At 36.8% G+C, this 25,967-nt stretch overlaps 2 protein-coding genes across 5 annotated transcripts in view; one reads left to right on the forward strand and one right to left on the reverse strand.

The window, feature by feature from the left end:
* HAT1 (histone acetyltransferase 1) overlaps positions 1 to 14,564 on the reverse strand; it is a 42,008-nt gene extending 27,444 nt beyond the window's left edge. Inside the window, exons 1-4 of one of the 4 annotated variants that reach the window (XM_045844086.1) lie at positions 14,473 to 14,564; positions 12,170 to 12,274; positions 6,578 to 6,653; positions 3,085 to 3,205 (exon numbers count right to left, since the gene is read on the reverse strand). In XM_045844086.1, the coding sequence (XP_045700042.1) occupies positions 3,085 to 3,205; positions 6,578 to 6,653; positions 12,170 to 12,274; positions 14,473 to 14,479 (309 nt within the window). In that variant the 5' untranslated portion in view covers positions 14,480 to 14,564. Of the gene's footprint in view, positions 1 to 3,084; positions 3,206 to 6,577; positions 6,654 to 12,169; positions 12,329 to 13,958; positions 13,982 to 14,300; positions 14,390 to 14,472 lie in introns of those variants that run through there. The other 3 variants (XM_045844769.1, XM_045845518.1, XM_045846381.1) reach the window with 3 other exon arrangements.
* SLC25A12 (solute carrier family 25 member 12) overlaps positions 1 to 25,967 on the forward strand; it is a 173,068-nt gene that overhangs the window by 39,834 nt on the left and 107,267 nt on the right. The window lies entirely within an intron of this gene.

A 25,967-nucleotide genomic window follows, 5' to 3' on the forward strand; every position in this document is an offset into this window, starting at 1 on the left:
CTGATTCCTGGGAGAATCTCTCCAACAAACTGTCCAAAGGATTGGAAGTTTCTTCCACTGCCATAAACCCCACAGATTTTTACAGCCAGAGGTTTTGAGGCTTTAGTTTCCCACGCTGGAACCCTGGGCTGCACGGTCTCTCGTTCCCCAGTTGTTCCTCCTGGCTTATTTGCTTGCAAATGTGGGACCAACAAGTCTGCCAGCTGCCACCCCTCTTGCCCCATCCACCACCTTGCCACATGTCCTCTCCACCCTGGCTGCCCATCATCTCTGCCCCTCCTGCCAGTCTGGATGATTGTTTCTTCTTTAACTCCTTGGTTGTTGGACTTCCATACACTTCAATTTTCTGGCAGTTCTGGTGGTTTTTTGTTTTTAAATTTGTTGTTGTCCTTCTTTATTTGTGTGAGGAAGCAAAGCGTATCAACCTTTGCCTCCATCTTGGCCAGAAGTCCAATACTAACATTTTAAAATAGGATATTACTATAATTATGCTTACTACCACGAAGTATTATCTCCTACTACAGTCTTGATTTTTTACTAGCCTTATGACCCTGGGCACAAAAGTAGAAGTCCTTTACAATAAAACAAAACAAAAATTTAAAAAGGGCCAAATCAACCATTCCAAATAATAGAAAGGAGTTTTAACAAAAAAGAACAGGGCATGAGGTTGGCAAAAGGTTTAAGTCAGGAGTTTAAAGCCTTGAAAAATCTGGCTTGTTAATACTTTAGGGACTGCTACTTCTACAGAAGAAAGTTATGATATGCAGTATTAATATATAAGATCTTCATTTCCCCCATTTTAATTCTCTACCTAATTTTATGTAGCAGTGTTATCAATAATATGACAGATTTTATTTGATAAAACTTGTTGGCTTCATAGGTCCAAAAAACAAAAGCTTTTATTACAACAATGAAGTTTCTAATTTTCCATTTTATAAATGTGATTCAGTGAGGTAATTCTTGACAAAAAATTGTAATGCCTTTTAACAGGAATACCCAGAAACAGAATAAGTCTAAAATATACAATTTTCTTAAGTTCCCTCAAAGATTCATGTCCATCCAAACATGCAAACTACACTCAGCCCCATGCCAATATCCCCAAAAGTTTCAATCATTTCAGCATCAACTCAAATCCAAATCGTCATCACTTAAGTTATCTAAATCAGTGTGGGTGACACTTTGGGTATGATACAACACGGCACAAAACTCCTTTCCACCTATGAAACTAGAAAACAAGTTATTATTCCTAAACTACAATGGTGGGACAGGCATAGGATAAAAGTTATAGACTTTCCCATTCCAAAAGGAAGAAAATGGTAGGAAGACAGGAGTTACTGGTGCCAAGCAATATCAAAAATCCAGCAGGTCCATTCCATTAGATTTCAAAGCCTGGGAATACTGTGGCCTGTGGCTCTACATTTTGGGTCTGAAGCTCTACCCTCATTGTCATCCTTTTCATCGAAGGGTGTTTGCAGCTGAGCCCTCTTATCTACCTGTTCCCTGCCTATAGAATTTTGAAAGTTCATCAGCCTTCCCTCATCTCGTCAGCCCAAACTGGCAGTGTTTCTGCTAACATAACATTCTCAAAACCCCTGTGAGTCACCTGTGTACATCACGAAGGTTCTCACCATAAGATGGTTCTCCACGGATCTTCCCTGATCTCCATTCAATCTTTATTCCTGACTCTTGCTGATACTGAGGAGATCCATGAGTCACATGCTTGATCTCTTCAAGAGCAAAAGGTTATCTAGCCACACTCTTGGCTTTCTCTCCAGGGCACACTTTCCTGACAATGAAGTCTTCTAATTTTAGTGTTTTCTGTAAACTGGATAGGCTGAGAATCTCCCAAGTCCAGTCCTGGATCTTTTTTCGCTCCAACAAGTCACCAGAAACTTAGAGGCTTAGAACAATAGAATCTCATTCTCTGTCTAGCAGCAAAGTCTAAAATCAGTATCACCGAGCTCAAATCAACGTTGTCAACAGGTTAACCATACTCCCTCCAGGCTCTAGAGGAGAAATTGCTCCTTGCCTCTTCCAATTTTTGGTGGCTACCAGCATTCTTTGGCTTGTGGTCACATTACTCTGCCTCTGTGGTCACACTGCCTTTTGGGAGGCCACAATTCAGCCTGCCACAGATGTAATACAGGGTCTCGCATGAGTAACATCTGTTTTGAGTATGGACGGTAGGGCAATAATATGGGTGTAATAATTTATAGTTTTAATCTGAACATTTCACCTAAAGTGTCATATGGTGTGCTTGAGTGTGATATTGCTGTTTTAGAATTACATGGTTATGATTTTGTAATAAAAGGTTTTGTAATAAAAAAGAGACATTATTTGTGCCAGACTCTGCCTAACTCTCCAATGCCTCTCTTTACCTTCACTTTTAGTTATTTGTTTCAAATAGTTTTATAATGTAATTAGCTTAATTATCCAGTTCATAAAGGATTATATTAGCAAAATTTGTGAGATTAGAAATGCAGCAAGAGAAATTTAAATAGGCAAATTCTACGTGAAATAGAATAGAAAATTTAGCTCTTTCCCTTCATCTTATTTAACTTCTGGGAAAAGAAGTAATTTTCATGTGCATAATAAAAAACAAAAAATGGTAAGTAAAATATGACTCTGATCATAAAAATGAAGGTTTTTAGGAAAAAAGTCCACTCAGGAAACAGATCAGGCTAAGAATCAAAACTACAAGGTTAATTGAAATGATAGGCAATCATCTCCTAACTAGAGACTGAATATATGGTTTTAAAGCTATTTTACAACACATTCTTTCCTCCCTCAAACCTTTTTTAAAAAAAGGTTTTATTTATTTATTTTTAGAGAATGAGGAAGGGAGGGAGAAAGAGAGGGAGAGAAACACCAATGTGTGATTGCTTCACATGTCCCCCACTGGAGACCTGGCCCACAACCCAGGCATGTGCACTGACTGGGAATTGAACCAAAGACCCTCTGCTTTGTTGTCCAGTGCTCAATCCACTGAACCATATCAGTCAGGGCTTACACCTTCACATTTTAAAACCTGTTTTATAATCAATTGGAAAATAAAGTCTAAAATAAATTTATTTCTCTTCTTACCTCTACACAATCAAAGTTCTCATCAACTTTCGATGCATATTCAACACGGAACATTGTTGACAGGCTACCAGCAATATAGTATAACAGTATCTTCAGACCCTTGTAACCAAAAGCAGTTTCACTGAAAGGGGGGAAAAAACAGCAGTAATCTAAGACCCCAAAATGAATCTTTGCAAAGTCATTTAAAATATAAACCCTATATATCAACAAGTTTAGCTTTGTGGGTAGTTTCAGGATTTTAAATTCTACTTTTCTTTTTGAATAAGAAATATTTGTAATGAAACTGTGCCTCAGCTTTCCTTATTTATAAAATAAAAGAGACTAACAGCTCCAACCTCAGGGATATTGTGTGGGTTAAATAAGCAAGTTAATACATGTAACCTGCTTATAACATTGGTACATTGTACAAGTACTCAATAAATGTTTACTATTAATACTACTGTGACTGCTGCTGCTGCTACTATTACTACTAGTACTAAAAGGCATTTAAAATCAGAAGACAAGTAGTGTTAAACTGGTACCTGGCTAGGCAAGCAGCTAAGATGTAGCTTTGGCCCAGTCCTTCCAACTTACCACTTGCTTATATCACCAACATCCAGAGCTGCTTAAAGTGGTGACGCCACCTGTCTAATTAATTACACTCCTCTATGAACTCAGAAAGCAGACCTGGAGCTGCTGCTATTTTTCCATCCCTGCTCCCTATTATCCATTATGCCTTGCTATTCCCTTTGTCAGCTTAAAAAATCTTTTAAAATATGAATTCTAAACTATCCAGAATAGGTAAATCTAGAGACAGAAAGTAGATTAGTGACTGCCCAGAACTTGGGAGGGTACAGAAAAGGGGGATGACTGCGAATTGGTTAGGAATATTTTGGTGGGAATGATGAAAATGTTCTGAAATGATGGTAGTGGTAGAACTATGAATATACTAAAAACCAGTGAATTGTACACTTTAAAGGCAGTCAAGTATATGATAAATTATCTCAATAAATTTTTTTTTTTGGTGAATTCTGAAGGAAGAGTGTCTGAAAGAAGTGTCACTTCCAGATTTGTGTCTAGGCTAATAAAATAAAGTGTGAGCGATGTCCATTCCAGGACCCTGAAAGTTAGCGCAGTAAAAAGGAGTGGCAATGATACTAGGATCAAGAATAATGTCATGATTGGGTCATAAAATACAGAGTTACCACTATTATGTGACTGTTTTCTGTCTACCTTAGAAGACGGGTATGCCAGCACACCACTTTTAATGACATGCAAACCAGACAAACAAAGGTGCAAAATCCCATTAAAGGCTGTATCTATAAAATCAGATCCTATCTACTAAGATATTACCACAGAAAGAGATTTTAAATAAATAGCAGTAAGAGGAAGAAAATAAATAGAAACCTAAAGGGAAAACATTCTTATTTTATAATAAAACTTGCTTAAAATATGAAAGGCTCATATTCTGGCATGAATCAATATAATAAAACATAATTCTTAATATTAAAAGTACATTAAATGTTTAATATGATATATTTATAATGAAAAATTCTCAGAAAATTTGTTCCATAAAAAGACATTTTTCAATTTAAAAACATATTAAATATATCAAAGGTACTGAAATAATGCATAGGGAAAACAGCCATAAAGGGAAATAATTTAAATGTCAACTATATGTAAACACTCTTCCCTACTACAACAAACCAGGGTTCCTTGGAAAAACGACTCCAGAACTAGTGGAAAATGTACAAGATGAACCTGAAACATCTTACTGTATCAGAAAGTAGTGGGTCCTCAAAATGATGATGATATATCAAAAGGACTCATAAGCTGGTTTGACAGAGTAGCCACTTGTTTAATCTGGGATCATCAAAATTAGTAACAGTAACAGATTATAACCCATTTAATTAAAAAAAACAAAAGAATACTTGAGTCTATTCTGTTATAAAAGAAATACGTTAAGGGGAAGAAGAGAAGCTCTCTCCTATAGAGGAATGCCAACTAATAAATGTAGTAGGTATGACAGAGTTAGAAAACAACCATTTTATAATCATAGTAAAATACTAAAGACAAAAGTTAGTAGTGGATTTAACATTACTGAGTACAAGTTTGATGGGAAATAGGATTCTTTCAGTCTGAGAATATTTCCCCACAGATTACATATAAATAACATAGGGGGAAACATAATCCTTACAGTGGAGAAACCTGACAGATACCTCTAAACTAAGTGGCCCAAGTCAACTTCACCAGCAACAGGGCAAACTGGTATCATGGACTTTCCGATATGACACAGAGGACAAATACAACTTCTGTCACAGTCCTACAAAAATATGCATTACATGAATTCAATCATGAAGAAACAATCGAACTAATAATGGTGTACAAAACTAGCCTATACTCTACAAAAATGCCAGTGTCAAGAAAAGCAAACAAAGCTCAAGGAACTGTTTCAGACAAAGAAGACTAAAGATATATGACAACTAAATGCAACATATGATTCTAGATTGGGCCCAGAATAGAGAAAAATGTTACAAAGAATTGTTGAAAATCAGTTAGCAAATTTGAAATGTGGACTGCATATTAGGAAATAGTATTGTATCAATGCCAAATTTCCTGAGTCTTGATAATTCTACTGAAGTTAGTGTCCTTATTTTGGGGAAATACATACTAAAGAATTCAGGAGTAAGCGGTCAAGATATTGTCTGTAACCTACTCTCAGACAGTTCAACATTATTCATATAAAGGGTGGGGCAGAAGTAGGTTTACAGTTGTTCATATGGAAAACAATACAATAATTTATAAGAAGAGAGAATGATTAAAGCAAATATAGCTAAATACTAACAACTGGTGAATCTAGATAAAGCCTATACAGAGCACTATTCTTGCAACTTTCTTCAATCTTGAAATTTTTTTCAAAATCAAGTTTTTTTTTTTAAAGGTAACTGACTATTCTAATAACGTAATGAAGGCACAGAAAATTAAAGAATTGTGCTGAGTATCCTAGGACATACCTTTAGAGTTTCTTTCTAAAATAAATTTCTCTTGACGGTTTATTTACTTGTCATAAAATACTAACTTAAGCTTTCTTGCTATGGTGGAGGGCATTGTATTCTGCACTAGAAGCAGTGTAGTAAAGTAGTGGTTAGAAAAAGTAGTTGTTGTGAATATGGGCTCTGCAGTCAGATTGCCTGAATCTGAACTTTAGCCATCACATGTCCTTAGGCAACTATCCAGTTCAACCAACATATAGTGTAAAAAATGATAACATCATCACTAAGACCATTGTGAGAATTAAATGAGGTAATGTATCTATAGCACTAAATAGTAGATAGTAAATTGGTGTCTCATTTTTACATATGCCCTTTTAATATATATTTTAAAATAAATTACACGAAAAAATAACAGGAAAGAAAATAAAGTGATTTCTAAGTCTTAAAAGGAATGGATTTTTTTTTTGCGGGGGGCGGTGGGGGGGTTACTTATTTGGCAAACATCTTACTAAGTTACTTACTCATCCCCAAAGAGCTGATGGGTATATTCAGGAAAGAAAGTTCTAATGTCATTTTCTAGATCTTCGGGAAAACGAACTGTTTAAAAGATAAAAATATACAAATATTAATGATATTAAAGGTGACAGATTATTTTTCTTAAATTGTTGCTTTTCTATTATATGACTTACACTGGATTCTCAAGAGACGAATGATGAAAATCAGAAAATCACTTTCAGTACTTCAGTATCAAAAACCTACTGAATTAGAAACTACGTATGACAGAGGCATCTGATTTAGTTTTTATTTTTCTGTATGTTTATACACAATGCAAAAATAAAAGAAAACAAAACCAAGACACTTGGAGATAAAAGCTATAGCATCAAGGAAACAAAAACAGAATTTATAGGAAACACTGAGACCAAGAATAACCTGAGTTCGATGAAACCCCTATCATCATATCATTTCATGACTACAAGATAACATTTATGTTTTTTCTAGGTTTTGTTTTGTTCTGTTTGCTATTAAAAATAATGCTGAAATGACACCCTTATATAAATATACCTTGCTGTACTTTTACAAGTACACACAAGGTAAATTCCTGGCAGTATAAATGCTTAGTAAAAGTACTGAAATACTTTCATAAATACTTCTTAAGTGCCCTTTAAAAATACCGTATCAGTTTATATATCCACCAATAGCTACTTAAATTCTTTTGTATCCCACACCTTGGCAATACTCCATACCCTCAACTTTAATTTCTACCAGTCCAAAATGGAAATGGGTATCCTATTGTTATTTTTACCTGCATGTATTGTGAGTACTGATATTATTGAACATTTTCCCAATATAATTTATCTAATGAAGAAAAATTTTACCAGAAAAATCCTTAAGAAATTGAAGAATAAAAAAGATTAAGTTATAGATGAAAAATTTCGAATCCTGTTCTCACACAGCAAGTCACTCACAAGGTACCAAAGTATTATCTAGCAGATTACTAATTTACACAGAAGGAAAGATCAGTAGAGGTCTGGCACTCACCACCTTTCCAAATGATCTTAGAATTACTCATTATGAGCCTCCTGATTTAATGCAATATAATGTATACGGCATCACTTATAAAGTCTTCTTACCAAAAATATCTAATCCAGCCTTATGGTCTTCCACTTTAAAAGAAATATAAAGGGTAGGGGAACAAGTTACCTACTACCAAAAGGAAATAGAAATATATGGAATGTACATACTAAAGAATGAAACTGAAGAAGATACAAATAAATGGAAGCATATCCTGTGCACGTGGATAGGAAGAATTAACATCATCAAAATGTCCACACTACCCAAAGTAATCTATAGATTCACTGCAATTCCTGTCCAGACATCAATGGCATATTTACAGAACTAGAATATTCCAAAAATGTATATGGAGCCACAAAAGACCCTGTATAGTCTCAGCACTCTTGAAAGAGAACAACAAAGTCAAAGGTATCATGCTTCATGACATCAAACTATACTACAAAGCTATAGTAATAAAAACAGCATGATACTGGCATAAAAACAGACACATAGATCAGTGAAACAGAATACAGAGCCCAGAAATAAACCCATGCCTCTATGGTCAATTAATGTACGACAAAGGAGACAAGAACATACAGTGAGGTAAAGACAGTCTGTTCAATAAATGGTTTTGGAAAAACTGGATAGCTACACGCAAAAAAAAATGAAACTAAATCACCTTTTTACACTATTTACTAAACTCAAAATGGATTAAAGACTTAGTAAGACTCAAAACCATAAAACTCTTAGAAGAATACACAGACAGTAAAATTCCTGACATTTCTCTTAGCAATATCTTTCAGATGCATTTCCTCAGGCAAGGAAAACAAAAGAAAAAATAAACAAATGGAATATCAAACTAAAAAGGTTTTATATAGCAAAAGAAACCATCAATAAAACAAAAAGACAACCTATTGAATGGAAGAAGATATTTGCCAATGATACATCCAATAAAGGATTCATGTCCAAAATTTATAAAGAATTCATACAACACCAAATAAATAAATAAATGGGCAAAGGACCTGAATAGACACTCATCCAAAGAGGACATACAGATGGGCAATAAACGTATGAAAACATGCTCAAGATCACTTATCATCAGAGAAATGCAAATTAAACCAGGAGACATTACCTCACACCTGTCAGAATGGCTATCACCAATAAATCAACAAAAAACAAGTTATGTCAAGGATGTAAAGCAAAGGGAACCCTCATGTACTATTGGTGGGAATGCAGACTGATAGAGCCACTATGGAAAATAGTATGGAGGTTCCCCCCAAAATTAAAAATGAAACTGCTTATGACTCAGCGATTCCACTTCTAGGTATATGTATAATCTCAAGAAACCCAAAACACTAATTCAAAAGAGTACAGCACTCCTATATTCACAGCAGCATTATTTACAATAGCCAAGATATGGAAGCAACCCAAGTGCCCATCAACAGGTGAGTAGATAAAAAAGTGGTGGTATGTATGCAATGGAATATTACTTGGCCATAAAAAGAATGAAATCTTACCATTTGAGACAGCATCATTGAACCTAGGCAGTATTATGCTAAGTGAAATAAGTCAGACATGCAAATATCATATGATTATACTTATATGTGGACTCTGAAGAGCAAAATAAATAAAAAAATAGAAACAAAGAACAGACTGATGGTTGTCAGAGGGGAGAGGGTTGTGGGAGGGGGTACAAAAGGTAAAGGGATTAAGAACTACAAATTGGTAGTGACAAAATTGTCCTGGGGATGTAAAATACAGCATAAGGAATTTAGTCAATAATATTGTAATAACTATGTACAGTGCCAGGCGAGTACTTGAACTGTGAGGGGGACCACCTTGTAAAATATATGATTGTCTGTCTAACCACTATGCTATAAATCTGCAACTAATACAAAATAATAATGAATGTAAACTGTAATTGAAAAATAAAATTCCAGAAGAAAAATCCAAAATGTAAATTTGTCGAATAATTCTACACAATAACGTTGCTCTTCCAAATAAATTAATGGCATGAGAGAAAAGTTTCATGTGAGGGGAGGGACTGTTTTGGATTAAAAGAGATTAAGGCAATATTACAAGTTATTGCTGCTGACTGTAAAGGATTAGAATGACTAAATAACCCAGTCAATTTTAGCTGTGTCATCTATATGTAGGACTTAAGTCAAGTAAAGTAGATCTTGATGTAGGAAGAAAATCTGTATTAAAAATTATTTTCCATAGTTTTCCCATATACTATTAACAAAGACAGAAAAGCCCTGGCCAGGAGGCTCAGTTGGCTGGGGAGTTGTCCGATAGACCAAAGGAAAAAAAAAGGTTTTGGGTTCAAATCCTGGCCAGGGCACATACCTAGGTTGAGGGTTCAGCCCCCGTTAAGGTTTGTACAGGAGGCAACCAACAGACATCTGTCTGTCTGTCTGTCTCTCTCATCAAAAAACATACCCTCCAGTGAGGACTGGAGGCAGGGGAACAAGCCATCTTTCACCCATCAGAAGAGCAGGGTATTTTCATTTTGTTTTTTAAATAATAACATACAAAAATGACCAGGGTACAGGTAAAAAGACACTCTCAAAAAATTCTGGTGTAAGTATAGGAACTTTTTTGGAAGTTTGGCAATAGCTACTAAATATGCTCTTATTCCATTCCAGCATAGTGGTTCTCAAACAGAGGCCACTTCACTCATCACCCTCAGGGGATATTTGGCAATGTCAAAAAACATTTTTGGTTGTTGCAACAGGAGAAAAACGTTACTGTGAGATCAGGGATGCTGCTAAACATCCTTGAAGTCACAGAATAACGAAGAGCTATCTAATTCAAAATGTCGGTAGTGCTGAAGTTGAGAAACTCTGATCTAACGTTTCAATTTCTAGCCATACATTCCATTGAACATCCACACAAGTGGGTAAAGATAAACACAAGGATAATTATTAGAGTTATTTTTAATAGTTAGAGGAGAAGCAATCCCTCAATAGGGAGTACTTAAATAATTTATGGTATAGTCATAGCGTACTACATAATTTAAAAGAACAAAGTAGATCTATATGTAGGTACAGAGAATAATATTCAAGACATTGTTAAGCTAAATATAACAGCCTTACCAGAAGATCCTGGTTTTAGAAAAATAATTTCTGCACAAGGAAAAAATCTAGATTAGTATTATTTTTGTAGTGAGGGGTTAGAGGACCACTACCTTATATGTAATTTTCTTTGTATTTCTGTCATGTTCGTATTGTTTAAATAATAGCAGCTCACATTTATTGAGAATTTTTTTAAAAATTTATTTATTTATTTTTAGAGAGGAAAAGAGAGGGAGAGAAACATCAATGTGTGGTTGCCTCTTACACATTCCCTACTGGGGACCTGGCCCACTACCCAGGCATGTGCCCCAACTAGGAATTGAACCAGTGACCCTTTGGCTTGCAGGCTAGCACTCAATCCACTGAGCCAAACCAACTAGGGTGAGAGTTTCTAAAACTCTAGTTATTCAAGCACTTTATTTGTATTTAATCTTTCATTTAATGTTTACGAGCATTATAAAGTACTATTAACTCCATTTTAAACATGAGGAGACTCAAGCATGAAAAGTGATAGAACCAGGATTCATGACCATATAATTAAACAGCTTTACTGAAGTATAATTTACATACCATAAAACTCACTTGTTTTAAGTGTATAATTCAATGATTTTTAGTACATTTAAAATGGTCACAATGTAATTTTAAAATATTGCCATGATTCCCAAAAGAAATCTCATGCTCATCATCAGTCATCTCTGTTCCCATCCTAGCTCCAGGCAACCACTAATCTACTTTCTGTCTATGGATTTGGCTTTTCCAAACAATTTATACAAATGGAATCATATAGCATATGGGGTTTTTTTTTGGGGGGGGGGGATGGGGTATATCTGGTTTCTTTCACTTAGAATGTTTCTGAGGTGCATCCATGTTGTAACATTATCAGACCTTCATTCCTTTTTAGCATCGAATAATATTCCAACATATAGCTATATACACCACACTTTGTCTTTTTGCTAGTTGATATCTGGGTTGTTTCCATTTTGGGGCTATTGTCAATAATGCTGCAAAGAACATTAATGTATGATGGACAAATGCTTTAATTTCTCTTATACATACCTAGGAGTAGAATTTCTGGGTCATACAATAAATTCATGTTTCTAACTTTTTAAGAACCCGCCAAATGGTTTTCCAAAGTAGCTTCAATATTTTACATTACCATTAGCATTATAAGTTTTTTTCCATATCCTCACCAACACTTATTGTCTATTATTTTTGTAAGAAAAAAGCAGAGGTAAATATTTTAAAGCTGAAACCACTTATTCTTGTCACTTTTTGCCACATTGTACTTTCTATATGTAAACCATGCCACCTCTCAAACATCTATCCACTTTATGACATAAAGACTAAAAAATATCTGAATATGTTTAATAAATGCAGATAACTATATTTACATAAACAACTGCTCTGATAGGGAAGTCTTCAAATTTTAAATTATATATACACACTCAGTACATACATAATACCACTTAGGAATGGCATACATACCTAATTTCAGTTCAATTGCTGTGTTGGTGTTACATTTGTACTCTGCCAGCTTCTTCTCCACTGCACTTTTGTACTCAACCAAAAATTTCTCCATAGCACCAAATCCTAAGAGAAATGGTTTTTAAAGTGCCTGGTTGAAAGTGGTTTGAATAGAAAAACCTAAAAATAGTGTTGTTATTAGAAGTGGGATAAAGGTTAAGATTTAAAGCATTTTAATAGATCATAAAAGTACAGGTCATTCTCCACATACTCCTAAATATATATCCAGAGTATGAATGTCTCATTATAAAACAGACAAAACATCATTTCTGATTTAAAGGCTTATAAACTAGGCCTGCATTATATAAATGAGTAAACCTGAAAATTAACATGACAGATTACTGACATTCCTGAATATTTAATACTAATATAAATTACCTGCTAGGATTTATACCTACGTAGCCTTTTTAAAAGATATAAAAAGGATGCCACTGCTCCACTCAGAAATCAAGTAAGAATGTCCTTTGATAATTACAATAGCATTTCATTTCTAATACTGAAAAAATTCAACCCAGAATACTTCCAGACTAGCTATTAAAAGCCATCACCTGATAATGCACAGATTATCTCAGGAAAGATACACAAAAAAACTAGCAACCCTGGTTACCTCTAGGATAAGGGAAGGAATGGGAGCAGGGTGAGAAAATTTTCAATGCATTAAAAAAAATTTTTTTTACCGTCTGTGCATTAAGTTATAAACTATTCCAGGCTACTGGAATAACCGAATAGTTTTACAATGTGGCTAGCCATGAATACATATAACAAATAACTAACCATGGAAGAAAGCATTATCAAGAGGACCTTTCAAGCAATGACAATAAAACTCCTGACAAAATAAACATAAAAATTAGTAAGAATTCAGGAAAAATTCATTAGCAGAAACAAAAGAAGTACAATGCCATGCCATAAACTTCAATAACTGGTTAAAACACTCACAGAAAACAGGGAACATGAAGCAATATTGATTAATGATCTGGAGTGAGAGTTCCGGCATTCAAATCCAGACTTCACTATTTATTTGCTACCGCTGTGAATTACAGCACTTGACTTCTCTGACCAAATCCGTAAAACTGAGATAACAAAACCCACCTCGAGGAATTTATGTATAACCTATGCAGCAAAATTTAACGTGTGAAATCATACATTAGCTTAATCCCTAGAATTCTATAACAGAAGTAGATACTGTATCAGTCACACTTCATATTCAAAAACTCAGGCTCAGAAAGAAGTTTACTTGCTGCAGGGCACCCAACTACTAAGTAGTGTGGCTGAGATTCCGATTAGGTGTTAATTCTTATAGCATGTACACCCTATGCAATACTGGTGTTCCCCCTCTTTTATAGTACCAAGTGCACATCGAGATCCTACAGCTCTTCCTTAAACATCTGTAGAGCTCAAGCTATATTGCCTCTCTCTCCAGGACACCCAAAAAGTGTAGTGAGACTGCTATGAAGGCACTGGGAAAAGAGATAATAAATGGAAACTGCTCATTACATCAAAAGATATGTTACTGGGGAAAAAGTACATACCGGTAGTGACTTCAAAACAGTCATAATATACGCACAAAATAATACCAATTAAGTGTTGTAAACGAGACTCAGTAAATAAGAGAACATAAAAGACTGACCAAAAGGGAATTACATTGTAGTAGACAAACTCTAAAAAGAGTTTAGATGAAGGAAAATGTGAGAATCTCATTTTCAAGGGAAATCTAAACAGGTCTCAGAAATACTTAAGTGTGAGAGATTACAGAGACTGCGAAGTCAGTCAAGATTCAAACGTGAATCCGAGTGCAGGGCAAGGCAGCAATGCGCTAGCTCCACGCTGACGATAGTGGAAGGCGGAGAGAGATCTGCAAGAGGAGGAGGATCTGAGTATTGAAATCAGCTGGCGGGAACAGAACCAGACTAGTGCAGCTAGCTAAGGCAGCAGTGGACAAAAATGAAGGAGAAGAGACACACGCCTTAAAGCATCTGGCACCTTAAAAGCCCAAATCGCTACATCTTTCCCGGGCCTCCTCGTCCCTCGGCGGGGGCCAAGTTCTTCGCAGAGGGAGCAGAACCCCCGAGCACTTAGGGGTGGGGGCACGAACCTCTATCGACGAGGAGCTGCGCCGCGAGTTCCGCGCTTTCAAGCTGAAGCAGGCCTTCTGGAACCCAGGCTAGAGCCCGAAAGTTCCAGGCGGGAACTGTCACCACGGTCTCGGCGTTCTTTCCCAAACCTACCAACCACCTCCCCTCGGTAAACTTTTCCCGGGAACTTACCCGCCATTTCCGAGCTGCGAGCACTCTCGGCCGACGGAGGACGAATCAACCCGCGCGCTCCCTGGCCGGAAGTGATCGTGCCTTGTGACGCATTTCCCCCGCCCACCAATGAGAGGAAGAGATTTGTGGTGCGGGGTGGCGGAAGCAGCTCAACAGGCGGGGCTAACACCACCGGGAATGCCCGGACCGTTGCCTAGTCACGGCTAGTGCCGTCAGCGGTTTTCAAGGCCTGAATGGATGAGGCCGCAAAAGGGGCGTTCTATGTTAACCGTGGGAGAGCTTTCCTTGGAGTTCATTTGAATAATATAGATGCCTTAGGGCTTATGGCTGTTTTCTATTCCCTCATGGTTATATGTTTTGGAGACTGATAGAAAAGCTGTCCCCTTATTCTGGACGATAGAACCAAACACCTGAACCCTAGTTTTAAATGTAGGAACTGAGTTGTATTTGCGGGAGAAATTTTCACTCACTTTATTTGTTCCTTTTTTTGCTCAATACTTGCTTAACATCGTTGTTATTTTTTTAATTTCATACTTTTTAACAGTATTCACTGCCATATCAAGCACTCTGGTTTCACTCGTAAGGTTACTAGGCAAAACATTTAATGCACTGAAATTGTTGCTTAATACCTCAAGTGGCCTGATGTGGTCCTACAGGTTTCAAGTCCTACAGGCCTGAACCACATCACAGCATGCTACCTGTTCTGAGTCATTGGGCTTGTTAGTATTTATTAACTGTTGAAACTGTTTGTCCCAGTGGAAAAGCCACTTTTTTGGTATCCACAAGTATTCCCACAGTGCTGTGTGTCTACTAGAATGCCTCATGTCAACAAATGTTGGTTATTGGGTTTTATAATGATGATGCTAGAGCTAAAACGGACCCTTGAGATGATAGCCTAGAACTAATGAATTAGAGATGAGGAAACTAAAGCCCAGAAAAGAGATATTGCCTCGGTATACAAACTATGCAAGAGTCCAGTTCTCCCCATACCCCAATTTTTGTTTGACTGCATGGAGATGGCCCCGCTGAGGATAAAGATCACAAAAGGTACTGAGAATGCTTAGGTTCTTTTCCTTCAAGCCTTAATGAAACACCAAAAATTATTATTATAATGTACTAAGAAGAAAAGCAAAGTCAGTGCTATAATCAATAACATTATAAAGCAAAAAAGGAAAGCAATTTTTTATAATCTCTTCAAAATGTCAAGACTCACCATTTCTTTTTTTAAATATTGTGCTATTTTTATTTTCATTTATTTTTTAGATTTTATTTATTTATTTTTAGAGAGGGAAGGGAGGGAGAAAGAGAGAGAGAAAGAAACATCAATGTGCGGTTTCTGGGGGCCGTGGCCTGCAACCCAGGCATGTGCCCTGACTGGGAATGGAACCTGCGACACTTTGGTTCGCAGCCCGCGCTCAATCCACTGAGCCACACCAGCCAGGGCTAGGCTCACCATTTCTTTTTAAAACTACCTTATCTGTAGATCAAATTGCTGACCAGCAGTTATGATCCTTATTGATAAGTAATCAAGTGAATTTTTCTTAACTGCAGCAAATCTGAAACAGATTAGTTCTGTGACGTTATGGCTAATTGTAGTAAAGAAATATGATGAGACCTATACATGATAAATACAAATAAGAAATGAGACAAATATGAGCAAGAAATATGACCAGACATGTATCGTGTGTCTAGCATTTAGTATTATCAGCTTGGAAAATTGAGATTACAGTTTTAAAATTGTCCTTTTCTTAAGAGCTGTTCACACACATTTATTAAAATGTCACAGAATACACGTTTAGGTACAATTTGCCTAAAAGATAAAAGAATGACTCCTTTCAGAAAGGTAATAGTAAAATTATGAAAAAAGAAAATGTATTTTCTTTTTTAGTACGATTTTCCCTTTTTTAAAATTTGTATTTTACTTATTCTAAAGGGGATTTAGGAAGTGAATATTATTACCACCATGGAATAAAATATCTATGAAAAGGAATATCCTGTCCTTATATGTATGAAAGAGGCTGCATAGTGGTGTGGAAAGTTCATGTCCTACTAGTCTAAGTTCTCCTTCTTCATATTGTAACCTTGTTTCATCTATCAAGTGGAGATAATAATACCTCCCCCGTCACCACACTGGTTGTTGTGAAAATCAAATGGAACAACATTTATTAAAGAGGTTTATAAATTCTAAATTTCTATGTTAATATGAGGTGGTATTAGTATGAATACATTTATTCTATCCTAGGAGATCTGGAAAAGGAATTTTTCTTCAGAGAAAAAGGCCACATTACATTCTTGGGAATGAACCGGCAACCATATATTTGCTACAGGTTCAAGAGCATATAGACTAGTAAAGTTTGCCATCATGTCTTGAAACCTCCAGAAGGGATATTTTTTCAAGATAATGGCATTAAACATATAGTCATCAGAAAGTGGAGGAAGGAAATCTGAGTTCTATTTTTTATTTATTTATTTGTTTATTTATTTATTTAATGGGGCTAAGCCACACATTCTTTTTTTTAATGAGATTTTGTCTTTTTTAATTTTTAGAGAGAGAGGACAGAAGGGAGAAAGAGAGGGAGAGAAGTACCAATGTGTGGTTGCCTCTCGTGTGGCCCCCACTGGGGACCTGGCCTGCAACCCATGCATGTGCCCTTACTGGGAATTGAACTTGTGACCCTTTGGTCTGCAGCTCGTGCTCAATCCACTGAGCTACACCAGCCAGGGCGAAATCTGAGTTCTAAAAGATAAATGTAGGTACTTGATTTGTTTTTATTTCAAAATATATACAAACAAATAAAAATAACTAGTTAACTCATTTGTTTAGCTTATAATGCTAATGTTATGGGGATGGGGTATGAGCTTCAGTCCCCAGAACAGTTTTTCAGGATCTTCTACCCAGCTAGATGACTTTCATATGCAATAAAAGAAAGAAAAAAATAGACCAGTTAACATTGAAAACTACTGTTAAAGGAATAACTTAAAAACACATTACCACCAGATTGCACATTCCAGTTTTTAAACTCTCATTTACTACCTGTAGGTGTATAAACTAGTAGTTTTTGAGAAACAATTCAGTGATTTTAACAACTTTAATAAAAGTTTTCAATTAGTGTACCTTTTGAGGTTACCAGTTCCACTTAAAAGCATTTGTTTTACAAAACTGCACAAGAATGCAAAGACACCACGACAAAGATGTTCAATGCAGCATTCATTTTACTGGCAAATTGGAAATACGTAACCTAAACATGCATCAAAAGTGGGTTGTTTTTTTTAACTTAATTATAAGAAAGGAAACTTACAGTTTGAGTGTATTCTGTATTCCTCTTTGAAACATCCTGTGTTTGTTGACTATACCTTATAATGCTGAACCATCCACCCCACCATCTGGGAACAAAGGCCCCAAATTAAAATGTGAATGTCTAAATAAGAACCTAATCATCAAAAAGTTACCCATTTTTTAATCTGTTTTATAATTACAGATTTTTTGACAAATTTCTTGTACAGGAAGAAATACAAATTTTATGTTTCTCCAGCAGTTTTTTTTTTTCTCATTTCAAGCTAGGAACAAATTATGAGTAAACCCAATACTTGAATATGTTTTAATTCACAATCATTTTCAATCAATTGGCATAGTAAATGTGTCATTACTAAGCTGGCAGTGGATGCCAAGGTACGTTTAATGAGTAATTCAGTCCTCACATAGTGTGTTGTGATGTTTCAATATGAGAGGAGGAAAATGGCTTGGACCTGTGCACCATATGTAATTTTGAAATGAACACCTTGAATAGCAGTAATCTTTATTTGTAATATTTTTCCATAACAAAATAAGAAGCACTAGAAAAAGAGGTTTTATTTTGTAAACAACCACTTATGACTTCAGACATTCTCTATTAATATTCTAGTAAGCTCACAGCGGATACGTCCATGAGCATGCATGAGGGGTGGTGCATGTTGAGATTTAAATCGGCATTAAGCTGCATCCTCATCTAGCTCTGTTTGACTTAGTTTTTTAATACAGCATGCCAATTTTGTGAATGTGGTCATGTAAAAGTCCTCTTGAAATGAAAAACTATGTCTGACACCTGAGTTAAATAATTTTATGTATATAATAAATTGTGAATAAATCTCGTATGAAGTTACAACTTTTTACATGTGAATGGGTTTCTCCCAGAACCTATAAAGTCAATAAAATTCTCTGACTTTTTAAACAACACAAAGAAGTGTCTGCCTAATATGTACTGACTTGGGAAAATACCTAATATATAATTGGTTACAAAATAAATTATACAACATTATAATGTTATTCTCTTTGTTTTTATAAAGTGTATTTTGACATAAACATAGAAAACATTTGAAAGCATATCACATGAGTTTAACTGTGGCTGTCTCTGGGAGAGGAAATTTTGAGATGGGGATTAATGAGGGATTTAAAAAAATGCTATTTGCTTCTTTTAATAAGCATGTATTGTTTTTTTTAAAGATTTTATTTATTTATTTTTAGAGAGGGAAAGGAGGGAGAAAGAGAGAGAGAAACATCAATGTGTGGTTGGGGGTCATGGCCTGCAACCCAGGCATGCACCCTGACTGGGAATTGAACCTGCGACACTTTGGTTCGCAGCCCGCACTCAATCCACTGAGCTACACCAACCAGGGATGTATTGCTTTTTTAATCATTAGAAATTTACCAATCTAGCCCTGGCTGGCGTAGCTCAGTGGATTGAGCGCGGGCTGGGAACCAAAGTGTCCCAGGTTCGATTCCCAGCCAGGGTACATGCCTGGGTTGCAGGCCATAACCCCCAGCAACCGCACATTGATGTTTCTCTCTCTCTCTCTCTCTCTCTCTCTCTCTCTCTCCCTCCCTTCCCTCCCTAAAAATAAATAAATAAAATGTTAAAAAAAAACAAACCAACAACTCAGCAACAAAAGAACAGCTCAATTTAAAAAAAAAAAGAAACTTACCAATCTTTTTGGAGATTTTAGACATTTTTTGCTAACTCCTTACCTCCTTCTCTACGTTCTATAAATTATGATACACAGAATCAAAGAGAAGCAGCTTAACTGGAAAAACGAATAGTTAGTAGAAAATTAATATTTCTAGTTTTGCATTCTATCATTATTTAGAAGCTAAGATTGGTCAAATAAAGGAAGAGCACCATAATTTCTTATATTTCTTTACAAAAGAACCATCCAGTGATTTCTGCTTTACTTTTTTCCTGATTTACTTTTTAAAATTATAATTTATAAGAATGGCATTAATTATGATGCCTACTTAAGGTGGGTAATACAATAATGGCTATTATATTTCAAGTTCCATAGTTAAAATGCTATTTCAAATGTTAATTCTTTTTTCAGTTTTAGCCAACAACAACAAAAAAAGACCATTACTCCTTTTTTGCTGTTGTTTTATGTTGTTCCTTAATGTGGAAGAGGTTCTAGGTAGGAGGAGGGCAAAGAAAACTTTTTTAAAGTTATTTAGATATTGAAGAAATAAGACTAAAAAGTGGAAAAATTATGACTAGAAATATTCATTTTAAGCTGATACATTGTTTCAGTCATTTTGCCTTTTTAAGTTTTGATTGTGATGAAAGATACATCCCATAAAATTAACCATTTTAATCACTTTTAAGCATATGGTTTAGTAGTGTGAAGTGAATTCACATAGTTCTGGAAGCTGTCATTTTAATGGGTTGGTTTTCATTCAATTCCCTGTGATCTGGACACAGAAAGTGAAGAGCTTTTCTACCAGCTATAGAATGCTGTGAGTTACATGCCTGATTCAAGAACTATAAAAGAATTATAAAAATTAAAAGAACTATAAAATAAAATTAGTTTTATGGTAGTGTTTTTTAAAATTCTATTTTATTGATTATGCTATTACAGTTGTCCTGATTAATCTATCCCCCTTTTTCCCCCTCTACACAGCAATCCCCACTCCCTCAGGCAATCCCTCCACCACTGTTCATGTCCATGGGTCAGGCATATAAGTTCTTTGGCTACTCCATTTCCTATACTATACTTTACATCCCAATGGCTATTGTGTAACTACCTATTTGTACTTCTTTTTTTTTTGTTGTTGTTTTTATTTCATTGTTGTTCAAGTACAGTTTTCTGTCTTTTACTCCCATGCCAGCCAACCCCGCAGCCCTCCCCATCTCCCTTCCATTTCCACCCCCCTAGTTTTTGTCCATGTGTCCTTTATACTTGTTCCTGTAAACCCTCCCCCTTTTCCCCTGAAATTTCCTCCCCTCTCCCTTCTGGTCAGCCTGTTCTCTATTTCAGTGTTTTGGGTTATATTTTGCTTGTTTGTTTGTTTTGTTGTTTAGGTTTCTGTTAACGGTGAGATCATATGGTATTACGCTAAGCGAATTAAGCCAGGCAGTGAGAGACAAATACCATATGATCTCACCTATTTGTACTTCTTAATCCCCTCACCTCTTCACCTATTCTCTCCCACCACACTCCTATCTGGCAGCCATCAACACTTTCTCCACTGCTGGCTGGCGTGGCTCAGTGGACTGAGTGTCGGCCTTCAAAACAAGGGGTCGCTGATTCAATTTCCAGTCAGGACACATACCTAGGTTGCTGTCCAGGTCCCCAGTAGTATTCATGCAAGGGGGAACCACACATTAATGTTTCTCTCCCTCCCTCCCTCCTTTCCCCTCTAAAAATAAATAAATAAAATCTTTTTTAAAAAGTTCTTTGTATTCATGATTCTGTCTCTGTTCTCCTTGTTTGCTTACTTACTTTTTAGATACAATTGTTGATAGATACGTATTTTTTGCCAATTTTTTCAATCATTATTTTGATCTTTTCCTTAAATAAGTCACTTTAACATTTCATATAATAATGATTTGGTGATGATGAAGTTCTTTAGTTTTCTCCTGTCTGGGAAGCTCTTTATCTGCCCTTGGATTCTAAATGATAGCTTTGCTTGGCAGAGCAATCTTGGTTGTAGGTCTCTGATTTTCATGACTTTGAAAATTTCTTCCAATCCCTTGTAGCCTGCAAAGTTACTTTTGTGATATCAGCTGACAGTCTTATGGGAACTCCCTTGTAGGCAACTAACTTCTCTTGCTCCTTTTAAGATTCTCTCTTTATCTTTAACCTTTGGCATTTTAATTATGAATGGGCCTTTTTGCACCCATCTTGTTCGGGACTCCCTGTGCTTCCTGGACTGGCATGTCTAATTCCTTCACCAGATTAGGGGAGTTTTCTTTCCCTATTTCTTCAAACAGATTTCCAGTTTCTTGCTGTTTCTCCTCTCCTTCTGGCACCCCTATGAGGCAAATGTTGGACCTCTTGAAGTTGTCCTAGGGGCTGCTTATACTATCCTCAGGTTTTGGATCCTTTTTTCTTCCTGTTGTCTTGATTGGTTGTTTTTTGGTTCATGTTCCAAATCATTGATTTGATTCTTGGTTTCATCCATTCTACTGTTGTTTCCCTGTATATTATTCTCTATTTCAATTAGTGTATCTTTCAATTCTGACTGATCTTTTTTTATGTTGTTGAGGTCCTCACTAAGTTCCTTGAACATCCTTATACGCAGTGTTTTGAACTCTGCATCTGATAGATTGCTTCTCTCCATTTTGTTTAGCTCTTTTTCTGGAGTTTTGACCTGTTCTTTCATTTGGACCGTGTTTTTTTGCCCCCTCATCCAGGCAGCCCCCCTGTGTTTGTTTCTGTGTATTAGGTAGAGCTGCGTTCACTCTGTGTCTTGGTAGTGTGGCCTAATGTAGTAGGTGTCCTTTTGGGTCCAGTGGCATGGCCTCCCCTTATTATCCATGCTGGGTATCAGGGTGCGCCCCTTGTGTGCGCTGAGTACACTCTGCTCTGTAGTTGAACTTCAGTTGCTGTTGGCAGATCAATGGGAGGGATTTCCCCAGGCCACTCAGCTACAAGGATTGGCTGTGACCACTGACCACCAACCTCTGTCTAATGTGGAACATCAGCTCTGCAATGGGAGGCAGGCGGTGCTTTGACTTGGTCTGTAGCTGTCCACTGGATGTGCTGGCCCTGGGGTTTTGGGTCCTGCAGGCCCCGGTCAGCCCCCACCTTTGTTTTTCCCAGGGCACCCTGCCTGAGCTATAAAGCAGCCTGAGATGTCTGCTACTTGTGCTGCACTTGAAGATTCCCGGGAGAAGCCAAGCTATGAATCTAGGCTGGCTGTGGGCTGCTGCTAGTGCCAGGCCTGGGGCTCGCAGAGGTTAGCTGTTGCTCATTTGAGAGCATTGGAAAGTTTTGAGGCAAGATCCAAGACCAGCCATTCATATGGGAAAGCTTGGGTGGGACTGTAAGTAGGGTGGGGTGGTATCTCTGGGGATCTCCAAGGTGGGTCAAACAGTGTTAGCCAGGTTGCCTGAGTCTCAGATATGTCACCAGATTGCCAGCTCCTTGGGAGGAGGATTTATAAAAGGGACAATGGCCTCTGCTCATCTTAATGCCAGACACTTCCATATCTCCCTGTAAACTATTGGTGCCTTTCAAGCTCCTTCCCTGGTGCTGGAGCTCAGAGGGGGTGAGCCTGAGTAGGTGAGTCTGTATGTGGGTTCTTTAAGAGAATCTGCTTGGGACTCCAGAATTTTCTTCCACTGACTCAATCCCAGCTGATGTTTGCAGCCAGAGTTGTGGGGACTTATCCTCCTGACACTGGAACCCTGGGGTACGGGGCCTGATATGGGGCTGGGACTCCTTTCTCCCAGGATATACCTCCTGAATTTTTATCCACAACCTGTGGGTGAGGGACAAGCCTGTTCCACATCTCTGTCCCTCCTACCAGTCTGGATGGATGTGGTTTAATTCCATAGTTGTCAGACTTCAATTCAACTTGATTTCTGATGTTTGTGAGTGATGGTTGTTTCATATTTTAGTTTAATTTTGATGTGGCTGTGCAATGAGGTGAGCCATGTCTGTCTATGCTGCCATCTTGACCAGAATGATGTTAGTGTTTCTTACACATTTTTTTATAAATCACAATTTTAAGGGAATATATATAGTTTTCAGCAAGCTTAAACCAACCAGTCACTATGCAAATAAAATTAAAATTATCCTTTCTGAAAATTTTGCTAAGGGGATTCCAGACTTTAAGTTTGTCATTAATCTCATCAACACAGGGCTATCAGAGAATCCCTTTGCCAGTCTCTTTGAATGAGCTAAGAGGAAGAAAGGGTCACACCAACTGGCACCATATAATACAAAGAGAACTTGCTTCGTCAGGTAAGAAGGGTATATTATAGGGTTACGATACATTTAAAGAATAAAAGGTTTACATTTTCAGATCTTTGTAGAATTAAATTTTGTTGTATATGAGGAATTTATTTTACTATAGATATAGTATTATTTTTTATATAGTTTAAGAGAAACTGTCCTGGCTGGTGCGGTTCAGTGGATTGAGTACCAGACTGTGAACCAAAGGGTTGCTGGTTCGATTCCCAGTCAGGGCACATGCCTGGGTTGTGGGCCAGACACCAATAAGGGGTGCATAAGAGGCAACTACACATTGACGTTTCTCTCTCTCTCTCTTTCTCTCTTCCCTCTGTCTAAAAATAAATAAATAAAATATTTTAAAAAAGAAACTAAGGTACTTTTAATAATATAGAATAATGAATTTTTGAGCAAAGTGATTTTAGAAATCAGATAATCTAATCTTTATCATAACTTTTTACTTGGTATACAAAATGCATAAAATTTTGTTTATATCTCCTTATAAATATGCATCTAATATATTTTTATTTTTTAAAGTTATAGTTTATTAAGATTTTATTTATTTATTTTTAGAGAGAGGGGAATAAAGGGAGGGAGCTAAACCTATATGTGAGACAAACATCAATGTGTGAGGCAAACATAGATTGGCTGCTTCTCACTTGGCCCCAACTGAGGACCCAACTGCAGACCTGGCCTGCAACCCAGGCATGTCCCCTGATGGGGAATAGAACCAGATACCTTTTGCTTTGCAAGCCAGCGCTCATTCCACTGAGCCACACCAGCCAGGGCCTTAATTAATACTGTTAATTCCTATATTAAATATTACTATTGTTAACTTTTTTATTTTTTAGACAAAAAGGAATATGAACACTCAGTTTTAATATTTTCTACCCCAGTTGCACCCCTGAAGACCCCTGACTTAATTCCACACTCTTGCTTGAGGTTTCTCAGCAAGTAACTGATTGAGCCAATACTGTGGTCCATGTCTCTCAATTCTATCTTATGTCTTTCCACTTTTTTTGTTTCCTTTCTTTCTGTGGAAAGGGCTAATTTCCTTCATGAAATACTTTGGAGAGAAGTATTTTTCGGACTCTAAGTTGCACTCCCCCTCCTAACTGTCCCCAAATTTGGGAGGAATAATTGTTGTTAATGCTGCTGTTGAGCTCTGTTTACATTTACATTGGTGAAATATTGTTATTTATGTTATTAAATATTTTACCACATTTTTGCCTCAAAATTTTTTCCCTATTTTCCTCCTCTAAAACCTAGGTGCGTCTTATGGTCTGAAATATACAGTAACTGTGTCTGGCACACAGTTTCTTAAATGACTTTGTAGTAATATCATCAAGAACACACCCCCCTTCAATCATCCCACCTCCCCCAAACAACTGAAGTTCCACTTTTGTTTAAGCACTTCATAGTTCTTGGTATTGGAAACTGCTAAGTTTCTTTGCTTTGTAACACCCCTGAGCATGTAATTACAATCAAAGAGCCTATAAACCACCTCATTCGCATTTAACCCATTACTACCAACATATACATAACACAGGCTTTTCCCTCTTATTAAATTGTTGTTTGGATGTCTCCAGAAAGTAGCTGTGGCCTAAACTGTGTTATCAACACAATTACCAAGAGATGCTCTTTTGCCAGAGTGAATTTATCCCTGATTCAGTGGCTCCAAAGATGAGATTCTCTGGGACACCCAAGTATTTGTGTAGACAGGTTCAGACCATCAGTAGTTCTCTCTTTCTCCAGAGAATTTTAATTCAGATTAAGTTTTAGCTTTCTTGTAGAGTTCCAAGAAAGCCTAGCTCGTCCTCATCAGTAGTTTACCCTCCTTCTCCGTACTTCTCATCTTTCAGTGAGTTGAACACCCAAGCATTCAGACACTAAATGTAAACCGCTATCTCCCGAAACCCAGATCCTGTTTGGAATATGCTCAGAGGGTTCAAGACTGGTATTGGATGAGTGGTACAGTCAATATAACATCTTTTCTCCTTTTCTCCCCAAATTTCCACAATAAACAGAAATGAGCCCATGCTGTACTCTGCTGCAGCCACACATTTCATCCCAAGTGAGGCTTTTATACTCTTCTTTCACTTCTTTCCAGTTGCCTTCATTGAGGCCTGCTGTATTTAGGGCCTGTTGTGTTCACTCACCAAGGTAGGTCTGCTTATCACAAAAGAATTGCCTTATTTTCTGATGTCTTCCTAGGGGATAATCGTGAATCATCACCTTCTCCTCTCTTAAGCTTATTTGCCTCTTATTGATAACTCCTCCAGGGCTAGAACTAT

The sequence above is a fragment of the Phyllostomus hastatus genome, unplaced genomic scaffold, assembly GCF_019186645.2.
Source record: "Phyllostomus hastatus isolate PE091 unplaced genomic scaffold, TTU_PhHast_1.1 phas_contig_1, whole genome shotgun sequence".
In the NCBI taxonomy this organism is placed as follows: Eukaryota; Metazoa; Chordata; class Mammalia; order Chiroptera; family Phyllostomidae; genus Phyllostomus; species Phyllostomus hastatus.